The sequence below is a fragment of the Neophocaena asiaeorientalis genome, unplaced genomic scaffold, assembly GCF_003031525.2.
Source record: "Neophocaena asiaeorientalis asiaeorientalis breed wild unplaced genomic scaffold, Neophocaena_asiaeorientalis_V1.1 scaffold77, whole genome shotgun sequence".
NCBI classification, from domain to species: Eukaryota; Metazoa; Chordata; class Mammalia; order Artiodactyla; family Phocoenidae; genus Neophocaena; species Neophocaena asiaeorientalis.
Genome location: NW_020174645.1, coordinates 160,761 through 182,280, shown reverse-complemented (window position 1 = coordinate 182,280; position 21,520 = coordinate 160,761). Strand labels below are relative to the sequence as shown.

Genomic DNA, 21,520 nt, shown 5'->3' with positions numbered 1-21,520 from the left:
GGATTCAGCCAGGGACTGATTAAGTTATCAGTTCTCGGAAACCGGCCGGTTGGCTCCCAGATTGTTCCCTGTGACCCACTTACGTTTCCTGGTGGGGCCTCCTGGGCCCCGCGTCCTGGACAACAGCCCTTTTCCGTACCTCAAGTTGCCTCCTTTTGTTCCCAATTAAGTCCCGGGGAACAGGGAAGAAGGCAGTTTACTGGAGGCCGAGGTCCCCGGTGTCCTGGCCAAGGCTGCAGGGACCCTGAGGTCTGGCGCCGGCGTCAGTGCAGAGCGAGCTCCAGGCTGGGTCTTCGATGCTGCGGGGGAGCGGGGACCTCTGAGGGAAGCTGCGCTCCTAGGCGTGTGGCTTAGGGAGTACGGGGTTTCTTGGATCCCAGGGTCAGATGTATGTGACCTCGAGAGGCCAGTTTCTGGAGTCCTGGGTTGTGCTGTTAGGTGAGCTGTGGTTGCTGTCACCGTCCTTTGTGGCTTTGCACCCACTGGACTTACCGCGTATGTTTATGCTCTACTGGGCGTCAGGGATACCAGCAAACTCTTACATTGCTCCGAGCACTTCACATGTGAAAGTTCACTCCTAGGTCGTCAGCTGGGACTTGCACCGGGGCCTATGGGTCAGGCTTTTAAGAGAACCCTGCATACCGGGCGCAGAGGCACGGGGCAGGCGGGCCGCTGGCGCGGGGAGCAGTGGGGGAAGGGAGGGGATGCGGTCGCAGCGCAGGGGCTGGGCGGGTGGAGGGATGTGAGCGATGGGTGGAGCCGTTTGGAGCGTCTGAAATGCGCAGAACCAAGGGCCAACACCAAAGGACTGGCCCTCTGGGTGGCAACACCAGGGCGTCAGGGGGAGAGGCAGGCACTGGCGGTCACCACCAAGCCCGGACGGTCTAGTGGCTGCCTCGTGCTCAGCTTTGCATTAGCCCTGGGACCCCTTCCAGCCTGAAGCCCCGCGATCAGGCTCTGGCCACATTAACCACAGGGCCAGTCCCCCTCTGGGGCCTGGACCCCGCGGCGGCTGACTGCCTCCGCTCTGCTTCCCGCACAGCTCACGCGCGGACACCAGGTGGCGCTCTCGTCCGTCAGCTACATCGGCTGCTCGCTGTCCGTGCTCTGCTTGACCGTCACGCTGGCCACCTTCGCCGTGCTATCGTGAGTCACCTTCTGCCGTCCCCCGGGCCTCCCAGGAGGCTGGGCGGCTTTGTGCAACTGTCAGTGCCGCCCCCGCCCACTTCGATTTCCCTTCTGGCACTTGTACTCGGGAGGCGGCAAATGCCGGCCCCCACGTAGAGTCTGCACACGGTGTGTGACAGCTGGACGGCTGTTCCTCGATTACCTTTTGTTTTGAAATCTGGGGCGCAGGGAGGGGGCTCTGGGCGCTGGGAAAGAGAGAGGGGAGAGGAGGTGCCGTGGAATTGGAGGGCACCTGGCTTCAGCTAACCTGGAAGGCTCTGGAAAGGTCCCCAGCCCACAAGGCTTTCTGTCCTCTGGCCAGGGGAGAGCCAGAACTGAGGAGCCCCCCAAATGATATCAAAACAGCCAGCTTCGTGGGGCTGGGCTGCAGGAGGCCCCGGGGGTGGGAACACTGGAGGGCCCCTGCCTCCCTGCCGGCTGAAGCCACGTCTGGTCAGAGATTGAGGGCACCCCGCAGCCCCCCAAGTGGAGGCCGGCAGCTCAGTCCATCCGTGGCCCTTTCTGAACTGGGACAGAAAACTAAGATGAGAGCCGTGAGTCTGGGCGGACAGCTGACTGAGCGCTGCTCGCACACTCCCCTCCGAGCTGCTGGGCCTCAGAGGAGGGCGTCCTCCCCACACCTGGATGGGCCTGCTCTCCGGGGACGCTCGGGAGTTGATCTGCCCCTCTTCCTCCACTCCTGGGGTTCCTCCTGGGGGTTCCCAGGTTTGGTTGGCCGGGGGCTGCGGCACCATCAACAGGGGAGGCTGTCAGCTTCCCCGGCTCCCCCATCCCGGCTGCTGCCCACCTGGGACCCGGGCGCCCTGGGGGGTGGGGGCAGGGGTACACCCTGGACATAGGAGCTTCTGGAGGGATCCGAGCCAGGTGAGAGGAGACCGGCGTGGGTTTGGAGGGACCCCAGCCTACGCTCAGGACGCTCCTTGTTCCCCCGCTATTTGCTCAGCAAGCCAACCCCACTCACGTGTAGTCAGCTCTGAGGACGCAGCTGCGCCCAAGACAGATAAAAACACACCTGGCTGCGGGGGTCGGGGGGCAGATAACGAGTGAGGATACACGGGCTGGAGACACAGCTTCACAGCCGTCCGAGCCCTGAGAGCAGTTCAGAGAGGAAGCGGGGCTCCTTAGGGCTCGGGAAGGTCTCTAACGGGAGACCCGGGAAGGCATTTCACTGCAGAGGAATGGCTGGTGCAAAGGCCCCGAGGCGGGAGCAGGCTGGGGGTCTCGGAGAACCTCCAGGAAGAGGGGGTCTGTGAGCAGGGGAAGGGACGAGCTGAGTCAGGCAAGGATCAGGCCCTGTAGGGCCTGTGGAAGGAGCTGTGTCGTTTCCAAGAGTAATAGGGAGCCATCGAGGGTTCACAGCCGGGAGTGGCAGCATCTGGGCGGGCTTATCAAGCCCTCCTTGGTGGCCTCACCCCTGCCTCTCTGCCCCCAGCTCGGTCAGCACCATTCGGAACCAGCGCTACCACATCCACGCCAACCTGTCCTGTGCCATCCTGGTGGCCCAGGTCGTGTTGCTCATCAGCTTCCACTTCGAGCCGGGCACGGTGAGTGTCCCCCTTGGTCCTGCTGGGTCCACAGCCGGCCTCCCTCCCATCCCCTCCTCCCCCGAACGTCACCAGGGGTGGCACCTTCTCCTGCTGGCTTCAGTTCAGAATTCAGACCACCGGACAGCCAGGCTATGTTTCCTCTGGGAGAGACAGGGAAGATGACAGGTATGAGTGGCTTCCCCGCTCAGCATCAGTCTCGGTAATGACCATACCTACGGCCCTGACTGCGTGCCGGGCGTCGTGCTGAGGACTTACATAGATCCACTCAGTCAGTCCTCGTAACAAGCCCACGAGGTGGTGCCATCGTAACCCGCCTGCTGTAGATGCCAGGTTGAGGCACGAGGGAGTTACAGCCACTTACCCAGGGTGGCCTGGTGAGCACTGACCAGGTGCTGACCTCATGTGGTCTTGCTGCCGACACCGCCCTCTATCGCTGCTCTGACCATACACACAGCCGCACCCCCTCTGCCTGCCAAGGGCCGGCGCTCTCTGCAAAGGGTCTGTGAAGACCCAGACCCACCTTTTCTCTGTCCTTTGTGTCAGGCTGGGGGTTCTCCGGGGGCCTAGGGAGTCTTAGATCTCACAGAAAGTGAAATGCTGAGACCAGATTGAGCCAGGCTTGGGTGACGTGGGTTATAAACCTGGTTGAAGGGAAGCAGCAGCAGACAGGTGCTTGCGCTACACCAGGAAGGAAGGGGAACCACGCAGTGTAGGTCAGTGGTCCTGGGGCGCGATCACGATTGGCTAATGGAGGATGAACTCTTTATCCCACGAAGTGAGGGTCAGCAGGGCGTCTTGTCCTCCCTGCCCAGCAGGGTCCTCAGCCCACCTGCCTGTCCTGGGGCTGCTGCCTAAGGAGAGATCCGCCCTCCTCTGCTCGCAGGTTGAGGGGTTCAGCCAAGCATCTAAGAAGTGCCTGGCTGTGCCGTGGACGGATGAGGCCTCTGCACCAGACGCATTCTCTCCTACTGGATGCTTTTCAAGCTCCACTGTGGATCATCACACGGGGTTTTCTTAAAATACAGATTTGGGTTCAGCTGGTGACGCTGAGGCTGCCTGTCCAAGCCACACCGCGAGGCGTGAGCCCCCCTGTGTGATGGCAGCAGGAGGGGAAGCGGTCCAGGCGCCCATCATGCAGATGGCGACCCCAGGGACCGGGGGAATCTCCCGTGTGTCTAAAATCCCAGGCAGGGCTCTCAGTGATCCGTCCATTGGATCACCTCTGTGGCAGACAGGACAGGTGACTGTGGTGGCCAGTCTCTGTGTGGGGAGGGGCCGCTCCCCACATGAAAGGGGCAGCTGGTCCTAGAAGACGCAGGGCCACCGGTGCTGGGACTACAGAAATAACAGACGTGTCCCATATTTGTATCCAACTTTAACAGAGCCTAACGACCAGAAGCACGGCATTTCAGTAACTTGTTCCTTTTTGTTTTTTCCTGAGAATCCACTGATCGGGGGGCCAGGGGAGGACAGGACGTGGAGCCCCCATGGAGATGTTTGTTCTTGGTTTTCATGTTTGTTTTCTTCCCCAGGCTCCTGGTTCCCTGGCCCTTGTATCCGAGCTTAGGGATGGGTGGCGGTGGACTCATAGAGAGCGTGGGTGGGGGGATCTCTGATTGAGGCTCCGGGGGAATCTGAGCCCACATGTCTGAGCTTGGAGTTGTGGCCAAGACACTAGGAGCAAAACGGGGGACCAGCAGACCACTGCCGCCTTGGACAGGGGAGAGGGGCGCGCAGTGCTGAGCAGGCCCTGCCCCCGCCTGCTTGTCACACCCAAGGCAGGGGGTCTTCTGGGTATCAGTGCCCCGAGCAGCCAGAGGGAACAGACATTACAGGTAGTTTGTGCAACCCTGTTCATTATACCTGCTGAGAGTAAAGCCCAGTGAAGCGGCCGTGTCGCTCAGGACTTTTGGCTCCAGGTAGGTAACCAACACCTTGAAATGGAGACCTGAAAATTCCTGAGTCTAGAGGTTTCAGCCACGTCACAGGCTGCTCTCTCTCTGCCCCTCAGCTCCCTTCCCCTCACGCGCTCCACTCTGCACGCCTCGCCTCCGGGCCGGGGTGGCTTCCACAGCTCCGGGCTCCTGTCCTTGCGTCCAAAGGAAGGAGGGAAACCTGCTCACTGGCGCCTCCGCCCACCCCAGAGCCCACGTCCGGCGACCCAACCCGGCCAGTCACGTGCCCACCCCTGAGCCAATCCTGCTGCAGGGGTGGGGATGTTTACACTGATTGGCCGGACCGAGCCCCTGCCCTCTCATGAACCAATCACTGTACCTGGGAGGGGGTGTGGTGCAGTGATTGGCTACTGCCTGAGTCACGTGCCCCACTCAAATCACTCAGCTGGGAAAGGCAAGACGCGACTCCCCAGGAGGGAAGTGAGGCCACGTGTTTAGAAGGCGCTCCCCAGAAAATGGGTGCAGGGAGGTTGGGACAACAGCACCCACCCACTGCTCACACCCGAGAGAGCTTACCCTCCCTGCCGTTGCTTTGATCCTAGGCCCCGTGCCAGGTGCTGGCCGTGCTCCTGCACTACCTCTTCCTGAGCGTCTTTGCGTGGATGCTGGTGGAAGGGCTGCATCTCTACAGCATGGTGATCAAGGTCTTTGGATCAGAGGACAGCAAACACCGCTACTACTATGGGATAGGATGGGGTAGGTGGGGATGGGATGGGGCGGCTGGGGCAGAGATGGGTTGTGATTTCATCTTCACGTGAAACGCCTCTAGGAGGCCAGGTGCTCTTCGGGTTGAACTTCCCCTCACTGTTTTTCAGAAAAGTCAGTTTCCGTGGGGAGTGCTTTGGATTTCTCTGTTCTAATGGTCGGCTTCCCTCCTCCCTGGGAAGAATCCCAGAGGCACTGCTCTGGAGCCGGTGCGGGGACAGTGGCCTGCTTCTCTTGGATTGACACCCCGGCTTTAATGCAGGGTATCAGGCAGGGGAGGTGGCCTCTAATCTCACAGTGTATGGGTGCCCTGGGGCGAGGGCAGTCAGGGACCTGTATTCTCAGCCAGCCACGCCTGGGATGGACCCTGTACGCTATGGCTTGTGGTTGGAGGGAGGAAAGGAATTCTGATCTCTCGGTCGCTCTTACGTGGAATAGAGTTTCTGCCCCGTGGCGCTGGGGAGAATGAGAAATGCAGGCAGCCTGCCCCCGGGAGATATTGTGGCTCTAGACTGGGTCCCGGGGGAGGGAGCCTGTGTTGTTGGCCACTGCTGCCTGGAGCGGAGCAGGTTGGAGCCCAGGTGTCCCAGCGTGTCAGGTTTACCCAGACTTAGTAGGTTTTCTTGAATAAATTTTTCTGAATTGGCTGCATGCCCTTAAGAAAATTCATAGAGACTCTAAGTGGTCGTGTTGTTTTAAAGCTAACTTGCAGGAGTTATGGTGGTCCTTCAATCTGGGAGTCACCTCCCCAGTGGCTTGACTTTAACTTCCTTCTTGCCCATTGTGAGGAGCCCCAGGGCACAGGAGACCCTGCTTCCCGCCAGAGTAATGGACGCCTGGCGTTCTTGCATCTGCCGTAAAGCATTAAGGCAGCGTAAGGGACCTGCTACTCGTTTCTAGCTTTCTGGCGATCAATTTAACTTTCACGGTCCTCATGGCGCAGGGAACAGACAAACATTTTACTTTGTGCTTTGAGCTCCTAGCGTGGTTCATTGGGGGGACGTAGTGGAGGTAAGTTATGTGCCCCTCCTGGCTTTCCCGGGAGCCTGGAGAGGCTCACCGGGGCCCACGTGGAGAGAGGAGACACAGCAGCCGCCTCCCAACTGGTGTGGCCTCGCAGGGAGCTCCCGGTGCTTGCCAGTGACGCCCTGCGTCCCGCCTGTGGGCAGACTGGCCGTCCCTGCCGCGCGTCTCCGCACCTGGACGCCTGCGCTCTGGCTGGGCTCCTCGCAGCAGCAGGAATGTCCTCTCCTCTCCGGTTCCTTCCTGGTGAGCCCAACTCAGGCACGATCGTCTCCTTCCGTCCTGCCGTGACTCCTTGACAGAGGAGGGTCGCTCCTGCCTCCAGCTTCTGACTTCATTGAGTAAAAGGTTTACAGGACAAGTGACCAGCCACCTGTAACGGCTGGTTTCTTTACGGGAACGGTCAAATAATTTAGAGATATGTACACGCACACACACGTACACACCCCGTAGCCACAGCAGGGACAGTTGAAATGAATGACAAGTGTGGAGTTGGTCTCTGCTGTGACAGGAGTCGGGTATGTTGGTTCAAGATGGAGGTGTGGGTCATAATCCAATCCAGCCCTGAAGGATCTCTTCTTTGGTCTGCACCGTGTTGGAGGAAAAAAATGAATGATTTGCCAATACTTAAAAATGGAGAGATTTTGCAGAAAATTATAGAGTTCTTTTGAAGGGTGAGGTGATCTGGGAACCCTGAGCTTCCGTTCCTACTTGACAGCATTGGCTGCGACTGTATGGTTTCTGATACCAGCGCCTCCCCTGTGGGTGTCTGAGTGTACAGCCTCTGTCAGACGCTCCCTGCAAATGGAGCGCCGGGCTGGGTTCCAGCAGGGCTCTGTCTCCACGTGAGCGTCCCCTTAACTGATTTCCTCACGGCTCTGAACTGCGTCCTTCCTTCTCATTGGGTTCGACTTGGCTGTGGGCCTAAGTACAGACAGTCTGCAGGCGGCTGGCCTCTCTCTACCTGCAGTTATGAATTAAGAGGGAGCTGGAGGCTGACCCAGGGCCCGGGGGCGGGGGGCGGTCACCCTGCAGGGAGGGTCCCCCAGAGAGAGGCCACTCCCCTGGAGATTTTCACCGTGCTCTTACCCTGACCTTCAAACGGTATCATTTTTTGAAACTCAAGGACTGTGTTTTTGGCTGAGTTGGGATCGGAGGTGTCAGATTTAACAACATACCTGCAGTTTAGCTGTATGTTAGGTCCTATGCTTGAACTTGAAAGGTGAGTGTAATGTAATCTCTGTCCTCAAGGGGTTCATGTGGGAACGGGGAGAGCAGGTGAGTGAGAAAACAGTTGAGCCTTTACACGTCAGTGCAGTAGACATGCATCTCTGACCACAAACAGCAGACGTGAATCTCTGACCCCAAACTCAGAAGTGAAAGAAACAATCATAAACTCAGAAGCGAAAGAAATGCAGCTTGCTTTATTTTTCTCTGTTACGACTTCATTTCTTTTGTGAGCGCCCACTCATCTGAGGGTGAAAACGTCATCAGAGTTCATTCTGGAACCCGCCTTTCTCTGAAGTGGCGCTGGTGACCCAGGGAGGTGACACAGTGCCAAGACCCTGGGACGTGCAGCAGTCAGGGCAGGCTGGGTTATGCTGCTATAACAAGCAGCCTCCAACTCATGTGGGTTGGAAACAGTAGCGTTTATCTCCTGATTACGTTGCGTGTCCTCAGCGGGCCGGTGGCAGTGGGAGGGGCTGTGCTTGGGACAGTCCCTCAGGAGCCCAGGGTGATGGAGAAGTTGCTGCCTGGAGCCACTGCTGGATGCTGTGAGAGAGAAGACGACCTGGGTAGATGTCACCCGGGAAATCAATACTTAGCCGAGAGAGGCATGGGTCAATTCTGTTTGCAGCTCACTGCCCAGGAGGAGCCGACAGCTCAACAGCCCCAGGGTGCAGAAGTGCCAGCCGCTGCGTGCCCAGAAGGAGGCATCCGGAATGTGGCACGGTGACTTCTACCGGAGGCCGGGCCACTTGTCTCCCAGCGTTGTCATCTCTCTGCCCCTTTTCTGTCGAGGCATCTGCGCCCCTGGGTTGGGTTTCATATCATCCCTCCTCTCTGGGTTAATATTTCACAGCAATGCTCCTTATGGCTGCCCCTCACATCGCCCCTCCCTCCTTCCCTGGATCTTAGGGGCAGCAGCCAGGGAAGCGCCAGTGTGGTCCCTCTGAAAGGTCACCACATTCCAAAGAGAGCACTTCTTGAGCGCCACAAAGTCAACGTCCATAGGACAGGACCAGAGGAACCCCAACCTGCGGAAGCAGGTCAAGTGTCTGCATGGGTTATGGGGTGTGAATTTCAGACGATAGCAACAGTGGAAGAGGCATCAGAGCTAGTTAATAAGAGTGGAGGTCATTATACAGAGACGGGCTTCATACATCAGCGCATCCTTCATCACGTCCATGGCCGCAGCGTGTGTGATCCTCACCACAGCCTGATGGGACGTGCTGTCACCTCCGTTTCCAGAGTGAGAACATGGCGGCCCAGAGAGGCTCAGCTGGTTCCCTGAGGCTGCACAGCTCTCCTGGGGGATCCTGGGAATAGAACACGGTGCTGCGGCCCCTGCAGCGCGTTTCAGAGAAAGCAGAGGGCAGGGCCCACCTTCTTCTCAGACCCTTCCAGTCACTGCCCTGTGGCCTGTCCTCTGAGTGTCAGCGTTGCTTTGGGGATCGTAGGAGAAACGTGTCAGTTATGCAGGCAGAAAAAGAATCTTCACCTCCTCCGTTTAACTTTGGGCAGCAAAGAAATGCCAGCCCCTGACTTGGGCCCCCACCGTGGCCACGATCCGGGGAGGGGGACGTGGTGTTGACTCAAAGTGAAGCCTCAACCACTGAGTTTGAAAATCCGTCCTTCCAGGCACCTCGGGTTCTTACTGCACCTTCCACAACACCCCCGGACGGGGCCCTGGGGACTCTGCAGGGTCCCATGTGCACCTGCTGGGCTGTCCTGTGGACCCAGAGCTCACACAGTGCCCTCTCCTCCCACACCCCAAGGCTTGAGCTTCCTTGGGAAGATGGGACGGGGGGGAGTCTTGGTGCCCGATGTCCCCAGGTCCCCTCACCATCTCAGGGCCCATGTGATCCTCCCAAGAGAGCCAGGCAGTGGGGTTCCCTGCAACGTCTGAGGAAACCGAGGCCCCAAGTGAGTGGGCGGCAGGTACGGGCCAGATCCTCGGCGTCCCCCTTGTCTCCTGTGACTCTGAGTCCATCAGGGCAGGAGGCCACAGCCAGAGGCTCCAACACCGAGAAACGCTCTGGCTTCCATGAGGTCGTGCACGCGGGTAGAAAACCCGAGTGTGACGGCGGGTCAGCAGTGAGAGGTGCGTCCCCTCCTGTCCCCTGGCCTGTCCACCTCTCCCCAGAGGCTGCTCGCTGGTCTCCTTTGAGGGCCCGGCGGCTGTCTTGTCCAGATGTCCTGTGATGTGGTCAGACTATTTTGACATCAAGACAAAGTGTTTCAGAGACAGGACCACTCTCCAGAGACTCCTTTTCAAGGAGATCATTTAACACTGATCCTCAGAGGGCCGGTGTGGAGCTGACCAAGCCACCAGAGGTCGCAGGAGGGCTGAGGCCTTGAGGCGCCCAGGCCTGGAGCCGGGAGCAGGCTTCCCTCTAGGTCCTGGAGCAGATCTCCCACGGGCTGGGCAGGCTCGGCCAGAGGGGCACAGGAGCCGCCTGTGCTAATGTATCTTCCCCTGCCCCCTTTTACCCTAGCAATCTGCAAAATGCAGTGTCCTGGTCAGGAGCCCTTTCTCCTGGCCACCCTCTGGAGGGGAGGGTCCGTGGGTGGAAAGGGACCCTTTGCTGTCTCTTCACCCCCCTCCCTTCCCTGCAGGGGAGCAGAGGGAGAGGCTGTGCTCAGGGAGCTGATCGGACAGAGGCCTGGGCATATGCTGCTTTTCCAGCAGCCGGAAGGGCGTTGTTTTCAGATACAGAATCAGATTCATAACAGATCTGCCCTAAAATGCGTGTGTGTGTGTGTGTGCGCGCGCGCGCGTGTTAGTTATCTCTTTGTTTAGACTCTAAATTCCTGGAGCCTAGGGGCTGTTCTGTGTCCTCAACACTTAGCGCACATTTCTTTGTACACGTCAGGTATAAATGAATAAATGAATGAACGTGTCAGAGGAGACTGGAGCAAAGCTAATAAAATTTCCTGCTCTCACTTTCTGCAGGTTTTCCTCTTCTGATCTGTATCATTTCAGTAGTCTTTGCCATGGACAGTTACGGAACAAGTAAGAAGTAAGTGAAGGGGTGATCCCTGTGTGGGCAGGACTCCCGTGGGGAGGGGCACGGTGAGGGTCCCCATGGCTCCTTGTCTTTCTGTGTTCTTCTCGGGGAGGGGTCTGTCCAAGGCTGGTCTCCTCCAGCCCTGGCAGTAAAAAAGGCCTGACAGAGTGAGAAACACCCCCGGCGGTGCTCTGGGCTTCGTCCCACCTTGGAAGTAGCATCGAGGGGGTCAGAGTGCCTCCTGCACTGGGTGGCCCGGATGAGTCTCGGATGGGAGCTTTTCATCCATGTGGCTGTCCTGGACACACAGCCTGGTCGCCTGTGGAGCCCTGTTTTATGCTGACCCTTTCTTGGGGTGGTCAGCAAGTGCCTCGTACATAAGAAGTCCCGTTAAATTACAGCCGAGTGAAGACGTGACTGTGTGAATAGGTGTAATCTGATGTGCACCCGCAAGGGGGCGTTCTCACCGCTGGGGCAGCCGCAGACGGGACTGTGTATGTGCCAGACCTCGTGCCGCTATTTTGAAACTGCAGCTAGTTGAACCAGGAAGAGGCTGGGTTGGGACTGTGCAACCAGGTCAGGTGTTCACCTTCCAGAAATTTGAATTCCTTTCCTCCCAAAGAGAAAAAGGCTTTAGGTCATCTGTCTTTAGGGAGCTGCCCCTCTCCTCAGCCAAGCTGAAGAACCACTGAGTGACAATGCCACGGAGAGATTTTAAGAGGAGAGGGAGGGAGTTCAACATTGTTCCGGCTTCAGCCTGAGATAATTTCTCAGCTGAGCTGCTAAACCGGGAGGAACCTGGCTTTTTCTACTTTAGGGCAACAATTTCCTGAAGATGAAGCACTTAAGGAAAGCGCTCTCTGAGTCCATACGGAAGTAAGAACGATTAAACATCCATCGTTCTGTCCCATTCCTTGCAAGCCTGCGTGTATCCGAAGCCAAGGCACTAATTAAAAGAAGAAACTTCTCCTCAGACACATCTCAGTGGCACTTGTTCCGTGTCTTTCCATCTGGGAGCGCAGATGCTGGGCCGCCCACGGTGCGTCTCAGCTCCACGGTCTGTTTGTGATGTCAGCCTCTCACCCACTCATGTGCCCGAGAGCGAGGCAGCCCCAGCAAAGGTCCCGAAGCTCCCTGAGTGTCTGGGGAGGACCGGGGATCTGAAGGTCCTCACCCACTTAACCTTCTGCACGAAAATGGTGGAAAGCACGAGCTTCCTCTTGCAGAATCCCCACCCTCCCAGGGAGCCTGGGCTGGAGCTGCCCCTTTGCAGAGGGACCACCAGACTCGCCGTGTGTTTCCATGTTAAGTGCCGCGTCCTCAGATGGGAGGCTCTTTTCTCCATGCTCTGGGTTGCAGATGGGAACGAGCCTCTTACAGGCGCTGTCACCTGTCTGGGGCATTTCGTGTCTCCTGGTCCAGGAGGTCTCGGGGGAGGACGCGGGCAGCAGGGCAGGGCGCAGGCATGGACTCGGGTCCCCGAACGTCCCTGGACCTCAGCTTCCTCCCGTGCAGGGGGGGGTCATCACAGTGCCTGCCTCAGGGGCGCCATGGGGTTACAGGGGGCGGTGCTGTGCTGTCAGGGGGCTGCGCTGGGTGAGCAGGCGTGAGTGAGTGTCCAGGCGGCCCCGCAGGGACGTCCACGTCCTGCGTCCGTGAGGATGCACCGTGCGCCTCACCAGACCCTGGCGGGTGTGCCAGGCCCCCAGGGCTGCCCCCAGATCCAGGGAGGTGACGTGTCTCAGGGACCCCGGGCTCTTGGCGGTTCTGATGCTCTGGAGAGGAAGATGGTAGTCCTGCCTGAGTTCCTGGAATCGTGTCTCGTAAGCCAGGAGCACTTTCGTATCCTCATACTGGACCCTGCTTCCCAGATGAGGCTTCCCTGGAAATCAGAGCTGTGGCTGGGATCCACTGGGACCTTTCTTCTCGGTTGTGGAGCGGGGCCGGGGGATGGCACTGATGACAGCGTCACGTGATGCCTCCTCACTCCTTGAATCCCTGCAAGCAGACACTAGTGAAGTCAGTATTTGAAATGCCCTGGAAGGAAGCCGGCCCCTGGCAAAAGCCCACTGATTTATTTCTCGTAATAAAATTCAAACCTCCTTTGAATTTTGGCGGACTCTTCAGAGACTGCGAATTTTTTCACTAACCAGGTGACCTGTAAAAGCCTTCTTTTCCCCGAGCCAGTCTACAGACCTGGAACATTCTTCCCAAGAGCGGGAGGCGTGAGGTCATGGACAGGATACAGACACATTTGTAGGGGTTAACAATGTCATTGTGACTGCGCCCCACGGTGTCCCTGTACTGTCCTGGACGCAGGGCCCCTGGGACGTGGGATGATACCCTGGAGTAACCCTCTGCCCCCTTCCACAGTTGCTGGCTGTCGCTCGGGAATGGTGCCATCTGGGCCTTCGTAGCTCCTGCTCTGTTCATCATCGTGGTACGTCCTCTGCCGTGTGGGCGCGGAGCTGGGCTGGGGAGGGGCTGGAGTGGAGGAAGCCCTGGGCTTTGTAGAGGTGCAGCTGGGCCACCTGAGAGCACGTCCTAAGCTGGGGCAGCATGGGTCTTGTTACAGCCCCTCATGGGGGTGTGACCCAGAGCCTCCTTTCCCCGAATGATACTCAGGAAGGTTGGGCAGGTTTTCAGGTTTAATGCAGATCTGTTTAAGGCCCTCGGGGCTTTTCATGCTGAAGCAGCAGGTGTGGGTGTGTGTCCAGGAGGGGCAGTGCAGACCCAACTGGTTCTTTTCTTTCCCGATGCTCTTCCATGACTTCCTCACATGCACATCTCCGTGGTCAAGGAGATGCAGGATCCAGGGCTCTGTTAGGGCGTTTTCGTCAGAGCCTCCCGAGAGCCACACGCAACAGAATCCCTGTGATAATGAGGGACCTACTCAGAGAGGGTGACAGAAATGGGGGTCTCTAAGCTCACAGGCAGGAACGTTTGCCGTGGCTGTGCATCTGGGGTTCAGACGAGGCCGTCTCCACGTGGTCCTGGCGCCCCACTTCTCAGCTTTGTTTGCCTATCAGTTCGCTCCATTCTTAGATAGGTTGCCCCAGATGCTGCTAAGAAAGTCTAGGACCACACAGAATTACAATAACTGCCACGGGGCAAAAAACCCTCCTTTGTTGTTCTCCTTATTGTCCTACCGACACGTCCCACCAAATCCTGGGATCGGTTTTCATCATTTCTGATGGGCCTGGCTTGGAACTCTGTCCACCATGGGCCCCTCGCTGAGGCCAGAGGAGCAGAATGCTCTGATTGGCCAGAGGAACGGAATGTTCTGATTGGCCAGCCCTCACTGTGGCCAGAAGAATGAAATGCTCTGATTGGCCAAAGGACTGGAACGCCTTGATTGGCCAGGCCTGGGCCACAGCTCTAACCCTGGGTCCTTATACTTGGTTTCCCATGAAGTTATTTAACGTTAATAATAAAGCTCAAATTTATAGAGCATCTTTTTTTTTTTTTAAGATCTGAATGTGTTTTTACATTAAATTTCTCTCTCACTTGCCCCTAAATTAGCTGCTTGGAGAGATGGTAATTTCTGTTATTACAGAGGGGCAAATTAAGGTGCAGGGAATAAGTAGAATGAGAAAATCCTGGCCCGTGATGGTAACTGTACTAGTTTAGGTGTCCCCTTCCTCTCCTCCCCCACATCCTTCCACTCGCTCTCTTCCTTTTGTTCTCTCTCCTCCCCCTTCTCCCCAGGTGCTAGTAAACCAGCTTGAGTGCCCTTGAGTAGAAAAGGCTCAGCCCTGGGAAACAGGGGAATCAGGCATGGCTGGTTCCAGGCACTCAGTGATGTCCACAGGTATCTCCTACTCACCCCATGGTCCCATTGCCTCCTTGCTGGCTCCATCTCAGGCAGGCTTTCCTGGGGGGGCGGGGACATGATGGAGCTGGTACCCTGACACATCCTCCAGCTCTGCAGTTCAGGGTAAGGAGGGAGGCACTGTTCCCAGCAGTCCCAGCAGAAGTCCCAGGGCAGATTCTGATTGGCTCCCATGGGTCAGGTGTCTGTTCCAGAGCCAATCACTGAGGCTGGGGTGGAGGCAGACGATTGGTCAGGCCCAAATCACGTGACTATCCAGGGGCAGGGTTTATTATTATATCCCCCTGAACTCTCGGGGCTAGAGGTGGGGATCTCACCCTGGGAGAGGGGGGTGCCAGTACCTGGGTGCTGAGCCTGTCTGGGGTCTGGTCAGAGGTGAGGCATCGCCATGCTGTCCCAGTCTGGGCATCTCTCCCCACAGGTGTTGGGGGCTGACATCAGGGCACCCCCCACCCCTCCTGCCCACCTTGTGCAAATCCACAAAACACACTCTCCACACCCTTGGCTGGGACCCTAGAACATGCTCTCCACGCATGGGTGGGAGCCAGGCCATGCTCACTGCCTCTGAGGGTGCTGCCTTTGAAGGGTGTTGAGCCCCCAGGTGAGCCTGGTACTGAAGGTGAGGGAAGGGACTCCAGCCAGAGACACTTGAGCCTTTGGTGTCCTCATCCGTCACCCCCCCAACCGGGTGTCCCGGCTGTGGTGGCACATGGACTGCCCCCCCCAGTCCTAAGGGCAGATCCAACGTTCTGTGTCACCGAGGATGGCTGCCGGAGGATGGACTTATTTGGAGAGGGTCTGTGGATGGCCCTGGAGCCCACCGCTCCTGCATCCCCTCCATGTGGATCTTTCCTAAATACTGTGAAGCCAGCCCTCCTTTCACTCACCCCCCTGCTCCCTTCCCCAATGGCTGATTTGAAAGCTTCTTTTGACTATGTATCAAATTCGGTGGCACTGACTGAAGCCGTGGGCCCTGGTGGTTAATTAAAAACGTATCCAAGGGAAGACGCCTAAAGATGTGGCTTTTTCCTCCTTAATTAAAATTCCACTCAGACATCCTCAGGCCACACAGAGGTGCAGCAGCATCTCCTTGGTAGAGGGTTTCCAGAAGGGCGGAGTTGGGGCATCATCGTGTTGTCGTCGTCTGTTCGGGACACAAGGGAGGGCGGTGGCTCCAGCCCCACACACGCCCCCCCTGCCCCCCTTCAGGCTGCGTTGACTCCGCTCCCCTCCGTGCCGGTCCCCTGCCGGGTGACGTGTGCTCAGGCGTGTCCACGGCCACGGGGACAAGCGGGAGACGGGGGCATTCCCTCCCTGACGTGCTGGCTCTGCGAGCCTCCTGGGTCCCCGTGGCCCCAGCCCCCGGGCCTCTGTGCCAGAGGAGAGGCGGTGCTGTGCTCCCAGCTCTGCAGGGCTCGTGGGCCCACCGGGCTCTCTGTAGGGTCCGTGCAGGGCCCTGGTGGGAGGGGTGGGCGACAGGGAGACGGGGGCCTTGCGGGCGTCAGCTGGGTGCCCCTCCCATGCCACTCCACTCCTGTTCTCAGTGTCCCCGGGGGCCGGTCCGGATGGAAACAGACCAGGCTCAGAGGGAGGGAGGAGACTGGGGCCAGGAGTGCACCCTCCGATCCCTCGCGCAGGGCAGTGGGTGCACGGTGCTCCGTCCCCCACAGGCCACACTCCTGTCGGCAGCACTGGCTGCAGGGTCCCTGAGGCTGTCCCTCTGCCCTCAGCCCTTCTGTGTCACAGGAGCTGGGGTCCCCAGCACCCCGTGAGCCCTGGCCGTCTCTCCGGTTGCTGGCTCCCTTGTGGTGCTTGGGATGTTTCCTTCTCTGTCCGTCACAGACGGTTAGAATCACACGCTGTGTCACCTCTGCGCGGGAAGGGGGACTGCAGTCTTTGCCAGTCCAGGGCGATGGCACAGCAGTTCCGTAAAGGAGACCTCCTCCAGGAAGGACTGTGGTCTCAGGGCGTCCGTCCTTGGCGCTAACCCCGAGCTCTGAGTCCAGGCCCGGGTCCTTCCATCAACTGCTTTCAGCTGCGGGAGGTGGCGCGTTGTCGCGGTGACACGTCCCTGAGCTCTCCCTCCAGGCTGTGCCCTGTCCCGGGGCTGCGTGAGGGCCATCTGCAGTCACTTTCCCGCCCGGCCTTTCACAGGGTGACAGAGGCTCCCGTGAGCGACCCCGGGGCGCCCTCCCTTCCGGCCCCTGGGGTCCGGGAGGACCACTCGCCTGTCACCCAGACGGAGGCTCGGGCTCAGACCCGACTCCAGTCCCCCCGCCGGTTCAACCCTCCTGGTCAGAGCGCGGGCTGTGGCAGGGGTGGAAGGGGAGTAAGTGAGTGTGGAAGGCCTCGCCCTGCTGTCTCTCTGTGCTGACTTAACCCCCCAGGTCTGCAGGGCCCGGCAGCATCGCCCCCTCCCAGACTCCCCGGCTGAGCTGTTTCCTCTGACTTTGGTCAGTGACGGCGGGGGATCCGAGGCGGCCCTGCCTGGATCCTTCCCTACCACCCACCACAGCGAGGGGTCCAGCAGCAGGGTCCCCGCATCCCATGTCCTCCGGGCTCGCTGGAGCCCTGCTGTTCTTCCAGAGGGGGCGTTACCTCTGCCCCGCCCCAGCCCCCTCCTTGACATCAGCCGTGCACCTGTGAGGACTGCAGTTCTCACACTTGTTACTAATGGAGTCCCTGGGGAGCTTGGGAACGGTTCCTGCCTGAGCCCCACCTGGGAGGTTCTGGGTCTAATGGACCTTTCAGAGCTCCCGGTGATTCCGGTGTGGTGCTGGCTTGCAGTCCGAGGTGGGCTGTGGGAAGTTGGAGAGCCCTGGGCTGGGGGGAGGGAATGTCCGCTGAAAATGGTCAAGTGCAGGGTCAGCTGACTGCAGCTCGTGTGGTAAATCCCGCGCAGGTGCCGGGCACTTATTTACAAACTGTGGCGGCTGTCATGCTGCAGCCGTTGGGTTTAGCTGTTACAGTCGAGACTGGGAGGCCTGAAAAGCCAAAAATGTTTGCTCCCTGGACCTTGAGAGAAAAAGCATGCAGACCCCAGGCCAGGGGATGCGGCAGAGGGGTCCTGAGACCCAGCCTCTCCGACTGTCAGGGCTCAGGCTGGCCGGGGGCGGAAGTGTCCCGTGTTTCTCATTTCCTCTGAGGACCCTGGGTTGTGCCATGTTGAGTCGTGCCCCATTGTTCCCAGAGGTGCTCCGAAGACAGCAGGTTTCAGCATCACACGTAGGGCCCGGCCCCTTTGTGTAACTTGTGCAAAGCTCTGTTCGGGCACATGTCCACGTGAGCACGCCCGTGGGAAAGAAATGTCTGGATGGATGCACACGGGATGGCGTTCTCCAGAGAGGGGTTTGTGTCCGGGGGTACTTGCTTGCACATCCCATCCATTTAAAAACACCCACACGCCACGAGCATCATTTTAAACTAGAACACTTTGGAAAGGTGCATGTTCGTGTTGGGGTGCGCGGTTTCGCTGTGTCCCGGTGAGGTTGGTCCCGGGGGGCCAGGAACCTGTGGGACGGGACTGTCACCGTGGCGCCTGGTGGGCCCAGTGCCGGGAGGGAAAGGGCAGAACTGGGCCCCTTCCGGTTCTCAGCTTACCTGTCACCCCACTGCCAAATATGCACCCACCACCTGTCCCTTCACAAACGGTTCTCCCCGATTGTGAAGGGACATGGATGCCATTTCCTGGGCGACTCCAGTGAGGCTGAGTGCAGAAGTGCCCACGGGGCAGGCAGGTCTTACAGAAGCAGGGACGCCATGGGCCACAGGGGCCACCTTAGCCTGAGTCCCCCCAGGGGGCTTGTTCCGTGCTGGCGCCACCCGGGAAAAAGACCTCCAAGTCCGGGAAGAGAAAGAGTCTAGAGTTTTAAAATCCTCCTCTCACCTGGGCAGAAGCCAAGCTAGTTGTGTGACTCTACAAATACAGGTACATAAATAAAGATACATAGATACAGATCCAGTTACCAATTCCTAAGAACAGATACGGACATGGGAACGATTATAATGATAGTTACAGACATAAAGATACAGAACCATAAATACCCATATGGACATAGAAACAGGTATAGATACACATGAAGCGTTTACTCTGTCTTTATGTGTGTCTGCATGTATAACCTTTCACTGTGAGATCGTGGTACACATCCCAATGATTTTTCACAAATACCTAAGTGGCCCTGAGTCCAATCAAGAGACAGAGCGTGGTCCCGACCCCAGAGCCCTGCCCAGCCGTTCCCTCCCCCCAGCAAAAATCCCCATGGTCTTGAGTGTGTCCTCCCTCCACCCCTCCCCCCCCCTTTTTTTTTTTTTTTTTTTTTTTTTGCTGAAATGCGGCCTGTGGATTATTGGTTTGACATCTGTCAGAAGTAGCTTGTTGGCTGTTCTAACGCGGAGATACTTAGTTGATGAAATACTCCACGTTCACGTTACAAACGCCTCACCCCAGGGCCTTTCCCAGTTTGCACCAGGCACAAGCCAGGGCGAGCGAAATGGAGTTGAGGGGCCAGGCCCGCTTCTGGTTTGTATTTTCATGAAACGCCAGATTTGTTGCACCCTCAGCTGCTGTCTCCCACTTAATTGTGCATTAATGTAGGCTCGGAGGTTAGCCAGCACCTTCTCTCGTGCTGCCGTGGCCAACGTCATTGTCTTACCAACGCGGGGGGGAGGGGGGGGGGGGGGCGCGCACGCCAAATGAGATCAGACAGGCCCCCGGCTGAAAGAGGGAGAGGGGAAATAAATAAATCCCAGCAAAAGCTTCGGAGACATGGGCATGACGACGAATTGTAACAGCCAATCACGTGGGCAGCTTAAACATTATTGAAACGCTTCCTTCCGGGTCTTAAGTACAGAGGCCAAGAAATGACAAAAGACCTGAAATCGAATTCATCACTTGTAGCATTCCTATGTCTGCGAAACAGTTGTAATCTGATATCCATTCAGCGGCCACATCACAGCGTCTGGGAACAGCAGTGTGAATCGTCTGGCGTCACGCCTGAGAGGTCTAGGGCAGAATCCCGGGTCAGCCTCCGGCCAGCAAAGGGGGAGGTGGTTGTGATGAGACCTCTGGGGTCACGTGCGGTGTTCAGGCTCCTCCCCAGAGGCTGCCTGGCATCCGTCTCCCGGGTCCCAGGCTCTGTGGCTTCTCCATCCCCTTCCCTGAATTACTGGGACACTTCACAGTTAAGCCTGTTTTCCTCCTGAGCCCAAGGTCATAACTGAGACAGTCACAGGAAAAAGGATTGATGTTATTTCCCTTTTATAGTGTAATTAAGCAATTTGATTTTTGAACATTAACACACATGGTTAAAAATTTGAAAGCAAAGCTTAGCAATGTATACATCTGAGCAGTCTCTGCCCACGTGTCTCTCTTAAGTCCTTGGTTTCCACCCGCCCCCGAAACAGACAACCCCTGATGCTAACTTCTTGTGTATCCTAGGGATGCTCTGAAGATACAGGCAAATATAAATATATATTCACCTCATTCTGTGCCTTTTCCGCACACACAGTGTGTGCTGGACCTCTGGCTTTATCTGCACAGGAAGAGCCGCCTTGGTCCGTGATGCATCCACACAGTAGGCTGCCCATGGTAGCCCCCAAACCTGGTCCCTGTTGGGAACAATTCAAGTGTTTCCAGTCTTTATGGTTAGCAAACAAGGCTTCAGCTTTGGCCAGCGGGTGAGGAACCCAGGATATAAATTCCCAAAGCGAAAGAGGCAGGACTTACAGGATGGCACACAGAGGACCTCAGTAAATGTTCTCCCCCTAGAATACAAAGAAGCTACTGGGAGAATTATACGTGGAAAAAACCCAAACATTTCAGAACTCTAGAAATGAACCACAGGCTGAAAAGCCTTTAATCACGAAAAATCGCTGAATCTTGGTGAGAGCAGCAGGGACTGTGGCTTCTGATTGGCCACTCGGGCCCTGCTTCCCAGCTCCGTGACGCAGCTATTGTCACTGGAGGCGAGGACGGGCTTCCTTCTGGGCGCGCGGGTGCAGCGCCTGTGTGACCTCAGAGCAAGCTATTCGCAGACTTCACTGGACCTCGGCGTCTGGAATAGACATCCCCATGCTTAAAGCGCCAACCAGTTAGTCCCCTGGCTTCGGTCACTGAGCCGCTTGAATGGCAAAGTCCCTGCGTTGTCACACCAGCAGCCTGACGTCTGTGCTGGCCCACCCCTTTCTTGTCTGCGGAGTGAGGCCTTCCTGTGGTGCTAACCCGGTCAGCCAGTGCGGGCCGGGGAGGCCTGGAGGGCACTGGTGTTCCCATCTGCTGGCTTCTCCTGTGTGCCCTGACCTCGGAAGACCTCCAGCGTCACCCTCACTTTACAGGCGAGAAAACGGGGCCAACGAGGCAGCCTGTCAGAAGCCAAGCTGCCGGGTGCGGAGATGGTCAGCGAAGACAGGGGCCCCACTGACAGCATCTGTTCTGTGTTTGCTCTAAAGACTAATGATGAAAGCTTTACTCACTTACAGTGATGGTATAAGCAAGGGGCTAAACGGGCAGAGGTGCCAGCTTCCCAGTACCCCCTCCCGCGGAGCCGCGCGGGCAGGGGTGCCAGCTTCCCAGCACCCCCTCCCGCGGAGCCGCGCGGGCAGGGGTGCCTCGCTGCTGAGCGGGTTCTGAGGGAGAGGCTGCTGCTGAGCCTTGGACCTGGGAGCTGGGTACTGAGGCAGCTCGCGGAGAAGTGTCTGCAAGGCCCCTGAGATAAGGGGTATCAGCAGAGATGCTTTGGAAAAGCCTCAGGCTGGGCCCCCAGAAGGAGACCTCTAACGAGGGCGTTCAGGCCAGGAACGCAGATATGTGTGCGGCGTGTCCGGCCGGGGCAGGAGGGGCCTGAGTCCCCTTCAGAGACGGGGACGCTCTGCTGTGGCCCAGGTCTTGTGTGGGGAGGGCCACTTTCCCTGTGTGGCCTGCCAGGAACGCCTTTGTCCTTGCCTGTGCTCAGGCCTGAAGGTTCACATGTGGCTGGGAGCGGGACTCCTCACCGACTCTGTAAATGACCTCAGAAGTTTTCAGATACAAGGGAGAGGTCC

General features: G+C 57.9%; 1 protein-coding gene across 2 annotated transcripts in view; it reads left to right on the top strand.

Annotated features, from left to right (window-relative positions):
• ADGRD1 (adhesion G protein-coupled receptor D1) overlaps positions 1 to 21,520 on the top strand; it is a 141,183-nt gene that overhangs the window by 110,825 nt on the left and 8,838 nt on the right. For both annotated transcript variants that reach the window (XM_024758649.1, XM_024758648.1), the window contains 5 exons: positions 1,043 to 1,146; positions 2,621 to 2,732; positions 5,233 to 5,386; positions 10,596 to 10,662; positions 13,024 to 13,090. In XM_024758649.1, the coding sequence (XP_024614417.1) occupies positions 1,043 to 1,146; positions 2,621 to 2,732; positions 5,233 to 5,386; positions 10,596 to 10,662; positions 13,024 to 13,090 (504 nt within the window). The remainder of the gene's footprint in view (positions 1 to 1,042; positions 1,147 to 2,620; positions 2,733 to 5,232; positions 5,387 to 10,595; positions 10,663 to 13,023; positions 13,091 to 21,520) is intronic.